The 15,898-nt window shown below is 36.8% G+C and overlaps 1 protein-coding gene across 1 annotated transcript; it reads right to left on the reverse strand.

The window, feature by feature from the left end:
* Positions 1–1,895: 1,895 nt before the first annotated feature.
* Positions 1,896–15,538, reverse strand: LOC113541269 (nephronectin). Its single transcript, XM_026938153.3, has 7 exons — positions 15,313–15,538; positions 14,295–14,401; positions 13,920–14,012; positions 12,592–12,714; positions 11,723–11,848; positions 5,988–6,122; positions 1,896–2,860 (listed from the first exon to the last, which is right to left on the reverse strand). Exons 1-7 carry the CDS (start codon positions 15,414–15,416, stop codon positions 2,655–2,657), a joined length of 894 nt encoding a protein of 297 aa, XP_026793954.3. The 5' UTR covers positions 15,417–15,538; the 3' UTR covers positions 1,896–2,654.
* Between the last annotated feature and the right edge of the window lie 360 nt (positions 15,539–15,898).

Raw genomic sequence — 15,898 nt, forward strand, 5'->3', positions numbered from 1 at the left:
GTCACTGAAAGCCTCAAACACTGACCCACCACCACAACAAGCTCAGCTTGCTTGCACTGATTCTACCACTTCACCCACTGAATTAACTCCACTAAAAGATTGCATTGAATCAAGGCAAGTCAGTTGAGCTAGTTGCTAAGATATTGCGGTACTTTAATGTAAATATGTTTTACAGTAATTTTACAGTACTTTACTGGCCACCCAAGTTGCTGTAAAATTTACAGTTTTACAAATTTACAATTTTTTTTACATTTTTAGTCACTGTAAAGGTTGTGTCCATGTCCTTGTTGTTCTGTTGATACAGGTACACTGAGTTTCCAGATTCTTAGCACATGTGTATTAGCCATTCATGTATAAGTGAAGTGCAGTGAAGTGACTTGTGGCCAAGTATGGTGACCCATACTCGGAATTTGTGCTCTGCATTTAACCCATCCAAGTGCACACACAGTAGTGAACACACACACACACACACACCTGGAGCAGGTGGCGGCCTTTTTTGCTGCGGCGCCCGGGGAGCAGTTGGGGGTTCGGTGCCTTGCTCAAGGGTCTCACCTCAGTCGTGGTATTGAGGGTGGGAGAGAGCGCTGGTCATTCACTCCCCCACCTACAATCCCTGCCAGACCTGAGACTCGAACCCACAACCTTCAGGTTGCAAGTTCGACTCTATCCATTAGGCCACAACTGCCCCACAAATGTATAACTCAGTAGCCCAAGAAAATTTACTCAAGTGTTAACTCTGGCTCATTTTACTCTAAAAAAAAATCCCTAGTGATCTTCATTACTTTTACATTATATATTAACCCCTTTCTTGCTGTCTGTAACAAGAACCCAGGACATTTCTCCTTCCCACCAGTGGAGGACGCATTCCTCAGAATTTAGGGACAGGTTCTGGTCTTGGATTTAATCAAACTGAGCACATTCCTTATCTGCAAAGTCTTGCCCTCATTTATGTGTAGTTATTCTATGCTGACTGCCTTGTGGATTATTGACCTTGTATTCTGGATTATTCTCTGGATTCTCCTTTGGCCTTGTTTTATATTCTTATGTTTTGACCATTGCCTCTAATATTGCTTTTGGATTGTGTTTTCTTTAGCTGCCTCGATTCTAATAAACCTCTTGCATTTGGATCCTCACTCTGCTCCTGAGTTACAAAGGCCAACTCTAATTGACCATTATCTCTTATCTCTTAGCTGTTCATCTCTTCAGATATACAACAAACCCCCAGTGCTGACTTAAAGAGCTGATTTGTTTGCAAAACTAGAATGTCAGTGGTTAAAAAGAAAAAAAAGTTGTATAAAAAAGACTATATTTAGTCCTTCAGTTCCTCTCCCCCTCATTTCCTCTCCCAGAATAAACTTAATTTTGTGCAAGTCTTAGAGATGGTACATTTTGAAATATAAATGTTGTCTTACACGCCTAGTTCATGCGTGTTTATAATGTTTCTAAACATACTTTTAAATTCAGTGTTACAGACAAGAATTCATATTTTGTGAATGATCCTTGGTAGGCCATGACTCTGATAAAAAAACAAAAAAACAAAAAAAACATAACTGGGATTATACCTGAATACAGGGTTGCCAGATCTTGCCACATTGGAAAATGTGGATATTCATACCAATGAATAAACAAACATAAACTATATTGTCACTGTCTTATATTCTGTCTTACATTGCCAACATTTTTGGCCAAATTTCAGGCTCTTTTGAGATGTAGGTGGGATGGAAAGTTTTGCTCAGACCTGGCAACCCTGCTTGAAGAAACAGAACAACTACTGTATATCAGGTTCTCCATTAAACTTGGAACAAACAACAAGTCAAGTTTATTACAAATCTGCTCCACACTGTACCTACAGGAATGTATACAGTTTAAATGCTTAGGTAAATTATCATCTGAGTTCTTTCCTTTATTGGCTGTTTTGCTGTTTACTGCTCATTAAAATAAACATCCTGGCATACAACATGGAGGAAGCTGAAGCTGATTTGTAGTTTATTGTAATTTTGTTGTGTGAGTATGACATTTCAAATGAGAGATGACAGTAAAACTATTATTATCTGTGCAGCACATATAGAGAAGTTGAATATGTGAAAAGGTTTTTATAATCATGCAGCAGTAAAAGTTTAATAATGAAGTGTATATGGTTCTATGCTAAGCTTTGGATTGTGTTCACTATTCCCAGCTTGACAGAGACAGTTCTTATGCTAACTTAAACACTCGGGGGAAGTACATGTTTTGCAATAGGATGTAAAAATGAGGATAAAAGCTATGGCCTAGGAACTGAAATTCGTCTGGCTTCCTCCAATGGAAATGAGGTTAAAGTGTATGAGGTGCTGAAAAAAAGTTTCAGAAAAAGCTCCTATGGTGGAAAAAGGGTTTCTACATAAGCAAAAGCTTGCCACTCAAACAGTGGTGGAAAGTCAGCAGACTGTATTTTTCTTGGTCCATAATTCAAAACATAATCAGATTCCATTAATACAGCCATTAAAATAGACATGCTAATAATAAGCACAGCTGCTCAAATGAACACATGCACACGGAATTAAACTGTTATAAGACACGGATGAGAAAACAAACATCAGGAGCACACAGTGCACTCTTTTGACACTTCTCTCTTGCCAGAGAGAGCACAGCTGTAGACCTTCTCCAGGCTTCTTTCATCAGCCCGTATCTGTCGTCCTGCTTCGTTTCGAGAGTTTATATTGGAAGTACATGCCGTTCTGTGACCTTCCACTTTTCCGTTTCCAGCAGCTGAAGCCGTCTCCAGCGTAGTCATTTTCACACTGGCAGGTGTACGAGCCGTCTGTGTTCACACACTGTGCATGGCGGCTGCAGCGGTGGCGACCTGTCACACACTCGTCTTCATCTGTGAGGGACACATGAGGGGGAGGACGCAGGTGAGACTGGGAGAGGCTGTGCAGATGAGAGACTACATTCATGAAGAATTTTATGCAGTGCTGGTATGTAGGAGGTGTGTTTGTGTGTGCAGAAAATACATAGACTATGTATTTTGTGCTATCTGCACACACACATACACTGATAGTTCACAGAAAAAAATCACATGCATTTCGCATGTGCTCAAAGCAAGGTCAAATTTGTGTGGCTTTTGTATGGCTAGTCTCTGAATTTGATTAATATATAAAGAAGTTCTACATGAATTATTTCTGTGTGAGTAGTGAAGAGAAACTTGGTAGGTCAACTGTCTTGTTCATCTTTGACAGATCTTTAAAATGATCTGTCACTATCATCTTATCACATTAGAAAGATTGGGATGAAATCGATGGAATTATGTTACAAAATTGTTAAAACACCTTTCCACAACATAAGATTTATCAAGCTTTGTCAAGTTAGAATTCAACACTGAGTGACTACTCCATTCCATCTTTCCATGCTGGATGCCGGATTTTCCCGAGTTCTCAGTACAATGGATTTGTTGAATTTCTGGTAATGAAGCCTTTTGGGAAGCACTTGCCAAAACTGGCTTGTACATAACATTGCTACATCGGAACTCTGGAGGACTAGTGGTTAGACCTCATTTCTCTTGCTGCCATGGCCCGGGTTCGATTCCTGGTCAGGGAACCAACCCCAGCCACTGGAGTTGCATACGACAGTACACTCTCAGTGCCAGCCCCAAGCCCGGGGTTGCATCAGGAAGGGCATCCAGCGTAAAAACTGTGCCAAAAATATGCGGACCAGTGATCCACTGTGGCGACTCCTAATGGGAGCAGCCAAAAGAACAACATAACATAGCTACATCCTTCATTATGTTGTTCATTATTCACTAAGATTCATTGGGAGTGAGTTATTGGGAAACACACCCATGAATGAGAACCCCTATACCACCTCAAAAACTGCACTTACTACAATAAAATCTTCTGCTGCATCTCCAGAACAGCTGTTTATAACTGTCAGAAAGAAAGGTACAAATATTATACTGGAAAAAAAAAATCAACACAAAGTAAGAGATCAATAGTTATGAGAGAGCAAGGGAAAGTTTTACATTCCACACCTGCAGGATGTCAGGAATGGTGAGGCATAATGCAATAATAATAATGAGGTTGCTACATCACACTGGGTATGTGAGGGAGGGCGATGAAGCATCTCCTCAAAGTTTTCCTATCTGAACAAAGTTTTGCACTGGAGCTAACTGCCAATGTACCGAAAATGAGTATGTAGTATAGTTTATACAAATATTTTAAGTATGTATTTTATAATTGTATTGCTACCAAATCTAAAGAGTCGACCTGATCCAATGAGACATCTGTTGCTAACTAGTAAACAGGAGGGTTAAACCGCTCCAGAAACATGTGGCTGTGCCCACTACAAGTGCTTTTAATTTAGTCACACTGTACAGAACTAATGCTTTCTTGTTCTCACATGCATGGAGCCTGTAGAAAGCATTTGTGCAGTGCAATAAAAATCTGCATTTTGTCAGAGAAATACAGCTGTGCTTAGTGATGAATGAGTTGTAGGATCGAACTGGTTTTAATAATTAGGTATTAGCATTATGTAACTGATATCATGCTAACTGGCTCCACTAGGCTGCCAGCTATATAATGATATGCTACTTTATACCACATAGTTGAATTCTTGATTCTGATTGCTCAGAAGGTGTTAATTAATTTTCTATAACAGCAGCTCTGACAGACAAATCACAGGTTTTTATTAATGTGCTCTTTCTAATGTGTTACACAGGGACTTGTATGGCAGGCACCCCAGATAAATGATTAAAAAATAATTACTGATGTGGCATAGTCTTCTGTGAGGAGATCTTTATTTAGCAATTTTGGAAAGAGCCTCCAATGTGAGCACTTTGTAACAGTTAGAGGTAAAGTTTTAACTTTTCCGACATGGTAACATGACAACCTGCATTTCTTGTCTAACTAAAAAAATGAGGCTGGTGAGGGAATTATTATTATAGCTGTTATAATGTAAGCATAAAAAGATAAAAAAGTAGGATGTGACATTCTTTAATATATAAAAAACTTATATATTTGATAAAATTGATGTGGTGTAAGGGAAATGAATCACTTTGGGACGTGCTGTTACTGCAAAATGACGCCACACCACCCCATTGTTAATTATTTTCTTATAACAGCATGACCCGTAATGTTTTATTTTGTATTTAAAACAGTGTTTTTCACTTTGTGGCCCCTGGAGGGCGATGTGGCAGCTGGTGGAATAAATACAAAGACATACACACACTTCTGTGAAATACAAAAACTAGTCGGCCTAGTTCATTCTAATTATATTAAATTTTTAATTTTGAAATGAGACGTAATACAACTTCACCACTGGGTGGAACTATTACACTTGTAGCCTAGTGGTCAGCTAGCAAGAAGCTGGTAGCAGCATACAGCCAAAAAAATCAATTAGTAGTCAATTAACAGAGCAGTTCAGGTAAAATCTAATTTATACACTTACTCCTAATATAGTTGTGTGCTCAAGGTTTCTTTCTGCAGTTTCAGTCTGGCGTAATATGGCCAATGTAGCTAAAAGTAATGGATGCATATCGTTGAGTATTTACACTGTACGCAGTTCTTTAGTAATTGCCCACAGATTTGCGGATGTGTTTGGTGAGAAAGTGTGACTTAAACCAATTTACAAAATGAATAAAACTTCAATGCGTAGCTGAAAAATGTAATGTTATGTAGACTTTACGTTCATGTCACCTTTTTTTTTCTTTACAGTTTAAAAAATGAACATGAAAATTTATATTCTTAAAGGGACAGACAAAATTGGATCAGTGTGGCAAAAGAGTAAGGTGAGGCACAAAGGCGAGGCAGAGAAAATGACGTCTCTTGCCTCACAAGAATTGTGCTGAAAAATTGCAAATAAAGCTGGACTGCCTGTTATAGCCAAATCCAATGTTCCTTTCGTTAGACGGACTATATCTTGAAATTTGGCAAAGAATGTGGCTTTATAACTTTATAAGTATTACTTGCATGTACCAGTTAGTGTGAGCATAGTCTACAATAAAAGAATGAAAGTACCTCGGCATGTGACGGAGTTCCCTAATATTCCCAACATGTAACCGGACCTGCACACGCACGCATAACTTCCGAAAGTGTTCCTGCAGGTCTGCCGTTCTGAGCAGGCAGAGAAGGCACCTTTACACTCATCAACGTCTGCAGCATAAACAACAAATCAGAAAAAACTTTTAAATAGTTAAATGGTTTATTTAAGCAGTTTTTGCCATAATATGCAGTATTTATACATATAGCAACATTTTTGACACATTATTAAAATATAATAAATTATACTGGTATATTAAGTTAAATTAAGAAGAACAAGTCTTTGTTTGTCACATATAAATTACAGCACATTGAAATTCTTTTCTTCGCATATCCCAGCATGTTAGGAAGTTGGGGTCAGAGCACAGGGTCAGACATGATACAAAGCTCCTGGAGCAGAGAGGGTTAAGGGCCTTGCTCAAGGGCCCAACAGTATCAGCTTGGCGGTGCTGGGACTTGAACGCCTGACCTTCTGACCTTAACCATTGAGCCACCAGTGCCTTACATTTTACTAGAAAGCAAAGGTCAAAATAACAGTAACATTATTTAAAAATTTTTTTGTATTATGTATGCTGCTGGTATGAACAAATCCTGCTGCAGCCACACAAATATCCACTTTATTAGAGACATCATACAAATACTAGGTAGGACTTGTTTTGTTCTTTGTGACATGTACTTTACAAAGTGTTGGAAACATTCCTTTGAGAATCTGGTCCATGTTGACATGATTGCATCAGATTTTTTTCAGAAATTATTTACAATCGCACTGTCCGGTGTCACCCAGATGGGGATGCGTTCCCTTTTGAGTCTGGTTCATCTCAAGGTTTTTTCCTCATGTTATTGCCTCTGGCTTATATAATAAAAAAACTTAATTAAAATTTTATATCCGGATTCCTGTAAAGCTGCTTTGTGACAATGTCCTTTGTTAAAAGCACTATATAAATAAAATTAAATTGAATTGAAATTGAATTGAATTTGCCAGCTGCACATTCATGCAGTGAAACTCAATGCAAATTTCTACCACATCCCTAACGTGTTCTGCTGGCTTCACATCTATTGACTGAGGAGGACATTAAACTGAACTCACTGAACTCATTGACACTGAACTCATTGTCATGTTCATGGAACCAGTTTGAGACAACCTGAGCTTTGTGACATTATTGAGCTGGAAGTAGCCATTATAAGATTATTGTGGGCCAATACACATAGATTGTGGCCACAAATGGATGCACATGGACAGCAACAATACTCAGATAGCCTGATGCTTGATTGGTGTTAAGGGGACCAAATATGTACCCAGAAAACATTCCCCACACCATGACACCACCACCAGACTGAACTGTTGACACAAGGCAGGGTGGGTCCATGGATTCAATGTCAAATTTCTGACCATACCATCTGCATGGTGCAGGAGAAATTAAGATTCATCAGACCAGGTGACATTTTTTAGCTTTCTCGATCTTCAACTGTCCAGTTTTGGTGAGCCTGAGATGCTTTTCTGCTCACCACGGTTGAACAAAGTGGTTATTTGAATTACCATAGCCTTCCTGTCAGCTTGAACCAGTCTGGCCGTTCTCCTCTGAAGGCGTCTGATGAAGATGAAAAGGACGTAAATCATGTGCAATGCAACTTCACAGTCACCAGCTCCCAATCCGATTAAACAACTATCAAATATTTTGACGCGACGTGACAGACAGCATTCTCCAACACAACAACTGAAGGAATATCTTAGAGAAGAAGGGTGTTCATAAATCCAGTACAGTTCCAGAGACTTGCAGAATTGATGCCAAGGAGCACTGAAGCTTTTCTGGTGACTTGTTGTGACCCAACACCTTACTAACACATTGTATGTTGGCATTTTCCTTTAATTTGTCACCCATCTGTAATTCACAGCCTTAGACGCTTATTCACAAAAAGACGTAACCACACACATTCATACACAGGTTTAGTGCACCTGGATTCCTGCCCGAACAAAAAGCCCTAAACACAAACAACTATCCTGTAGTGATCAAACGAAGCCAGAATTGGCGTAAATGACCACTTTGACAGTCCCCACATCACACAGCTTTGAAATCTACACCTCTGTTAAGAGCAAGAACAAAGGATTGAAGGAACTCTCTCTCTCTTGCTATGTCTCTCTCTCTCTCTCTTTTTCTCTTTCTCTGTCTGTCTGTCTCTGTCACTTCTCTTTGTCTCTTGCCTTTATAAAAATAGATTACAGACCCATGGTAAGTCAACTACCAGCGTGAATAACCCCGCTGAAATGCTCATTTTTTTCTGTACTAATTTGTGACTTTTACACCATGTAAACTATGGACATTTAGCACAATCTCTAATTTCCTAGGAATGCACATGCTTAGAGTTTTAAAACAATGTAAAAGTTCTCACAACTGCACATACAGAATCTTTCTATATGATGAACTAATCAAAGCTACCACAACATTGCACTGCTGTATGTTTCATGCACAATGTAAGTGATTGCTGTGAACAGTGTTATACAGTCCCTTATGAAGAATTCACACACATTTCACGTGATCACATATTTTTTCATGTGTTTATAAGTAACATGTGGTCACGTGAAAAAAAAAAACATGTGAAGGTGCATTTCCTGAAATTGCAAATGAAAACTCAAGTAAACACATGACAACATGTGAACAATAGGTGATCACGTGTGAAAAAGAATTATTCGTATGAGAAAATCACGTGAAAATAAAAACGTACACGCGGACGTAAATGAATCAGGTGAAATAAAATCACATGTTAAAATAAAAACACATCCATTTCATGTTAAAATGAATTGTATGAAAAAGTCGTATTAGAAAATAAATCAAGTAAAAAAAAAAATGAAAGTGAATAAATCATGTGAAAAAAATTCACATGTGAAAATAAATGAGAAAATAAAGGAACTGTGAAAATAAATTAATGTGAAAAAAATACACATGAGAAAATAAATGGATCATGAAAATAAATGAACTATATGAATAAAATTTACATATGAAAATAAACAAATTATGTAAAAAAAAAAAAACCACATGTGAAACAAATGAGGAAACAAATCACGAATTGTGAAAATAAATGAAAATCAAGTGAAAACATCATTGAAAATAAATTGTGTAAAAAAAATCACAGGATAAAATAAATGAATCATGTGAGAAATATCACGTTAAATAAATGAACATTGTGAGAAATATCACATAATATAAAATAAATGAATAATGTGAAAAATTACATGCAAAATAAATGAATCATGTAAAATTAAATGAAATGTGAAAAAAAATCATTTGGAAAAATAAATCATGTGAAAAGAAAATTTGTGAAAACAAAAACACATGCACTACAACTGAAACGTATGACTCATATCACGGAAAGAGTCTAAAAACCACATGTATAAATATCACAGGTGAAGTTCATGTGACTTAAGGTCTGTTGGTATTATTATAATATAACAGCAATCCCAACATTAAATTTCTGTCCATCTGAATGTTCTGCCAAATTAAGCAGATTTTTCAAAAAAAAAAGAAAAAAAGAAAAAAAAGACACCAAAGAAAACGTGAATCCTTCTGCATTTCTTTCAACTACTGTTTTGCTGAATATTCTACAGAGGACTCACAAGATGATGTCATCAAAACAGCACCAGTGAAACGTGTGTGTGTGTTTGTGGAGAGACTGGAACACACACTTGCTACATCGTTGTTTATTCGAAAATAAACAATGACGTAGTAAGTGTGTTTCCGTTTGTTTCCATCACCCCATATTGCGTCTTCTGTTTTTTTCCACCTCAACCAAACATCAAAACCTTCCATATTTAGACATTCTTCCAGAATTCTGACATTTCCGTCCTTTTTTTTAAAGTCCAATAAAAACAGATGATGGAAACCTCACTGTAGGCTTTCAAACAACGTGTTTAATACTGACTGATGAAAATTCAGAGACATTACCGAATCAGTCATGGCAATGCTTTGGGAATTCCTGATAAAGTGGACTAGTTGAGTGTGAGCAGGACAGAAGATTGTCTCCATGACTGTATGGGTAATAACAGGCTAGTTTGTAAACACTATGCTCTTTTACAGCATGGGAACCTGTCTTCTCCAGTGTTCTCTGAGAGCTTTGGGGCAGAAGCTTTGACACGTTCACAAGCATCCACTAGTTTACCTTAGATTGGTGGCTCTGTGGAATGTTCAATGTAAAAGATATTCTAACTGCAAAACTTCTAATGCAGTCCAACACATAAGCACTTCAGGTTGTTATGTAATTATTTAACCTGCCAATAAACCAAACAACTTTTCCATCCTGAGCTTGAGTCACTGTCTGTGTGGAGTTTGTGTTCTCCCTGTGTCCATGTGAGCTTCCTCTGGGTTCCTTGGTTTCCTCCCACCTCCCAAAAACATGCTGGTATGAGTGCTAAAATGCCCCTGGGTATGAATGAGTGTGTGGAGCCCTGTGATGGTCTAGATTGAGATCCAGGGTGTATTTTTCACCTTGCACTGAGCGTTCGGTTTCTTCTTCGACCCTGACCAGGATAATGTGCTTACTGAAGATGAATGGTGTAAAAAAAGAGACTTTTTTTAAACATGAAGTTGCTTCAGTGGCAAATCTGTATTTGAGAGTTTCCATTAAAAAATGTTATTTCTCCAGTTTTGTGAGAATTGAATTAGATCTGCTGTGTGATGTTCAAATGAAAGATATTAAATTAATGTTATACCATCACTGTTATATATGTTTGATGTTTTGTGCATGCTGTGAGATGCTCTTTTGCTTACTATGGTTGTAAAGAGTGATTATATGAATTGGCCATTTTCCTCTGACCTCTCTTATCAACAAGGCATTTCCACCCACAGAACTGTTGCTCACGCAATGTTTTTTTGTTTTGTGCATCATTCTGTGTAAACTCTAGAGACTGTTGTGTGTGAAAATCCCAGGAGATCAGCAGTTTCTGAAATACTCAAACCAGCCCATCTGGCACCAACAACCATGCCATGGTTAAAGCCACAGAGGTCTATTTTTTCCCCCTTATTCTGATGTTTGATGTGAACATTTACTGAAGCTCTTGACCTGTATCTGCATGATTTTATGCATTGTGCCGCTGCCACATGATTGACTGATTGGATCACTTCATAATTGAGCAGGTGTTCCTATTAAACTGGAAAGTGGGTGTATATGCACTGAATATCCTCTAACTATTAACAGTTGGTTAAAAATCCAGATTTTTTTTTTTTTTTGTAAATTAGATTTCTTATTTAGGAAATAAAACATGGCAGGTTTGATGCAGCACAGTGAAGCGGAGTTACTGTCAATACACTAAAGTTGGTTATTTTCCAATAACATCACGTCTTGAAGTGTTTTATTCCTTCTATATGACAATAATTTACCATCAATTTCACTGTTTTTCATTAAAGAACAACATGCCGTAATGTTTATCCATTTATAGTTGTGAAACATTCATGAAATAAGTTAGTTTTTATTTTTTTCCCCTCACTCTTGAAAGATATGCCTCTATCCTGAAGACTTTCCCATAGTGGAAAATTATTAGTCTACAGTCAGAGCTGCTGTTATAGAAAATTAATCAACACCTTCTGACCAATCAGAATCAAGCATTTAAAAGGACTGTGGTTAAAAAAAATCTAAGAAATGTTTTAACTCAGTGTGTTATCACAGCATATTGTAGAGATATAGTTGATGTCTGTGTGAAGTATGGATGAGAACCTTTGGCTCACCTTTACATGTTCTCTTATCTAGCGCCAGTTGGAGTCCAGGTGGGCATGAGCAGATCAACGCACCATTACTGCCAATCTGGCAACCCAATTGGCAGTGAAGTCGAGTGCAGTCAGGCTTCTCTGGACCTCAAAAAAAGAAAAAAAAAGGAAAAAAGGTGACTAACAAAATCTTTCACATGTACAAAGATGGAGTCAAATGGGGGAAATGAATTTTGTCCACAAGACGGAGTCTATTAAATTCAGTGTTTGATTTCAGCAGTTCTGAAGAGTAGTCATGTTGGACAATTATATTTGAAGTCAATATCTAATGTTAGCCTTTAAGAGCTGTCTGCAGATATCACTGCTGGAACATATGTTAACATTTGAACGAAGAACACAGAGTAACAACAATTAGAAGGAAAAAAGGAAATAGGGTATTACACAGGGATTACGCAGACAGCTATAAAAGTAAGATTCTGAGAACAATTTCGCTCGAAACTGCTCTAATAAAAATGATTATTGGTCGTGGACTTCTCTTGTCTTTTTTTCTCTTGATTTTTTATTTTTTTGCCACTGTCACATCTGGCGTGCTCATTAGGGATCTAAATCTACATCCAGATTTCTGTAAAGTCAGTGACTAGTTTCGGTACAAAAGAAATGGAATTAAACTTCTGTAAAAATACTGATATAGAACAGCATTTATTAAATTAACAGAAGCTGCAGGCCACATTAGAGAAATACGTTTCTCTGTACTCTCCTCATATATCTCATTTATGGTTTGGTACTAAAGTATAGCAGGTAAAACACTCCCAGAGTCTGACTGCCATGCTGTAAAAGATTACAATGCCAACTAAAAAATGCTGATGCCTATAAACTTCAGACTGACTTACGGTTGCAGGATTTGCCGTCAGCATCCAGCGTGTATCCAGGATCGCAATAACAGCGGAAACTGCCAGGTGTGTTCATACAGCTGTGGGAGCAAGGCCTGCTGGGTCGGCCACACTCGTTTATGTCTACCATTAAAATATCAAAAAGGATAGCTAAGATACTCAGTTAAGTTAATGAACATACTGTATTCTTAAGAAATTATAATACTGTATATTATTTAAATATTCATAATCTTTGTGAGTGGTGTTGGGGTTTTGGCCTTTTTTCCACATTTCACCTATTGTTTATGACAGTACGACATACACTAGGCTGTTAACTGCCCTAAATTGAACTCATAAGTAAGGATTAAAAGACAATTGGGCATGCTGTTATAGGAAAATAACCAGTGATGGAGTGGCATGAAGACACCGCATGCAAAGTGGAGTTACTACCTCAGAGATGATTATTTTCTTATAACAGCATGTTGAGAAGTGTTTTATACTACACTCTTACACTACAGAAATTCACCAATGATTACACATATTTTATTTATTATCAAACGAAACATCATACTTTTTATCCATTTATAATTACATTTAACATTGTGGGACATTATATCCATCATTCCCCCTTTTTCTCACTTTACTGAAGTAAAAAAAATGCAACTTGTCTTGTTACTGGAAACAGCAAAAAACTCCTTTTCCCCCAAAGACTCCGGACGTCCAGAAAAACTTGCACTTCACTGTTACTAAGTGCTCACACTGGAGACTCCTTCCATATACGATAAATAAGCAATATCTCCTTACAGAAAATGGCACCATATTTTACCAACACTTTTTAAAATCTGTTTTTTTTAAAAGTATTATTATATGAGCATGCACCATACAAATTCCTGTGTAAGTTGTTTCTTATAAAAACAATAAAGTATTAGAATGTGCACATTAATATAAACCTGTGATTAGCCTTGCAGCCAGAATGACTGTCGGTGCTGCTGTTATAGAAAATTAATCATTACCTACTGACCAATCAGCATCGAGAATTCAGTAGTGCTGTGCTATAACTTTTAGTTGTTGTAAAAAATTATAAAATGTTTAGCGACACACTGATTTTTCACTTTTTCCACTTTCAATACAACGTTGCACAATGTTCGCATCACACGGATAGTAGATTAGTAGACCAGACAGTAGATCAGATTGTATAATATGTAAAAATCCATTCTAATACTGACACATCTTTTCAGGCCAGTATCAGCCCAGTATCAGCCCGGTATCAGTCGATATTCAGAACTGGATCAGTGCATCTCTAGAGATGTTCCTTTAAGTGGACACGTGGACTGTAAGTTCTACTTTACCCTCATTACACTGTTCCCCCGTGTAGCCTTCAGTGCAGGAGCACTTGTCTGGACCAATGCAGATGCCATTTATGCACGGCTTTATACACACAGCTGTAAAAATAAAAAAAAAACAAGAATTTTAATGAAGCCATTTTGACCTATGTATGTGCAACTGTTTCTTCATTTGAAAGAACTGAATCTCTATTTATATCAGTTCTTCTCATTCTTTATTCTTGAAACTATTCTTTATCATATAACATTTGTACAATTTTGTAATAGCGGGTATAGCTATATCAGTTCCTAAGTAAAAGTGTTTTATTAAGTGTTTTATCTATTATCTATGGCTCAGCATACATTGCATAATCATAATATTAGAAAAGTCACATCACTCACGCTGGCATTCTCCATTAACGTTTCTCCAGCCATAGCAGCAGGACTGAACTCTTCCGAAGTAGCAGAAGCCTGGCTTCCTGTGCTGCTCAGACACCTCTGTCTCTTCCCTGTGTGGTTTCAGCTACTCATTATTGTGATCCAATAATGCTAATTCAAACTGCACATTTTAAAATCTGGTTACCCCCAAAAGTGAAAAGGGAGAAAATGACATTTAATGATTTAATTCCACTGAATGTCACTGAACAACGCTCCACCTACGTCTACTTTTATAACCTAATATAGCCTAATAACATTTTTAAAAACTTTATCCACTGTCATCTTTTCAGAGTGCAGCCTTCTATGTTTAGATGATTATAAACTGAACTGATTAGGCTTATGTAAGTTTCATGACAGAACTTATTAATGAACACCATATGCCAGATGAATGAATAATTTTAATGTCCTTAAACTAAATTACATCAAATTTATACCTTTGATGTTACCTTTATAACACTAGCATGAAACAAGTGTTTATGTACTGTTAATAAAAATGACTAACGAATTCTGTAAGTAAAGGATGAACAAATAAAAATGATCAATTGAGCTGCTGATAATTAAAGATAATTAAAGGGTTCTCTCTTCTGCTTTTCATGTAAAGATCACAGAAAACCTTTAAAATCAGCTCACAAGTTCTGCAGCATTGCTGTATAAAATAAAATTTATGCCATTCTTATGAATGGGTTATAAATGCCCTATGTAGCTACCCTTTAAATAAAATTGAAAGGGTAATCTAATATATTTAAAATCTAATCATTCATGTTACTGTGTTTATCACCATAGATTTTTGTCATAGCAGCTTTTTTTAAACATAATTTTTCATCATTTTGTCATTCATAAATAAAATTAAAATGTAAACATAAGACAAAACGATAAAAGGGTTGAATACTACAACTTTGTTTCTATCATAATAACAGTCACACAATGAAATCTTATTAGATTTCATAAGTGGATCAAAAATCACTAAAATCCTTGAACTTACCTGTTGGAAGGAGAGGCCATGCAGATTTGGAAGAAAAGAAAAGCAGCTATCAGAATTTTCTGAATTTTCCTGTCAGAAGTTTTACTGTGTGTAGATGGCACCATGTTACTGCTTCAGTCAATTAATCGTGGTTATTCTGAATTTTGCAAGAAGGAATATGTTTGTTTTCCAGGATCCATGTCCTTTGGTCCAGTGGTGTATTTGGTGAAAGGAAAGGCAAAGTGACATAAGTACATCTTATGTTATACCACCTGTGTGTGTGTGTGTGTGAGACAGAGATAGAGGTGGAGAGAGAAGGACAGGACAGAAGAACAGGGAAGTCTGTTATTACAGCCTCCAGCTGCATGTCTTTTCAACATTTATGATAATAATTAGTATATATATAAATGTAGGTTGTAATTTGTATTTTTGTAAGTGACTTTTCCTTACAGAGAGCGAGAAAAAATATAAAAGCTGGTTTATAGGTGCTACAAGTGGAGCTAACCTGTTTTGTGGATGTTTCATAACATTAAATGTAATTGAAAATGGATAAAAAGTATGACGTTAAAAATGTTATGTGCTGTTATAGTAAAATAATCAACATCAG

Source organism: Pangasianodon hypophthalmus, chromosome 3 (assembly GCF_027358585.1).
Source record: "Pangasianodon hypophthalmus isolate fPanHyp1 chromosome 3, fPanHyp1.pri, whole genome shotgun sequence".
NCBI lineage: Eukaryota > Metazoa > Chordata > Actinopteri > Siluriformes > Pangasiidae > Pangasianodon > Pangasianodon hypophthalmus.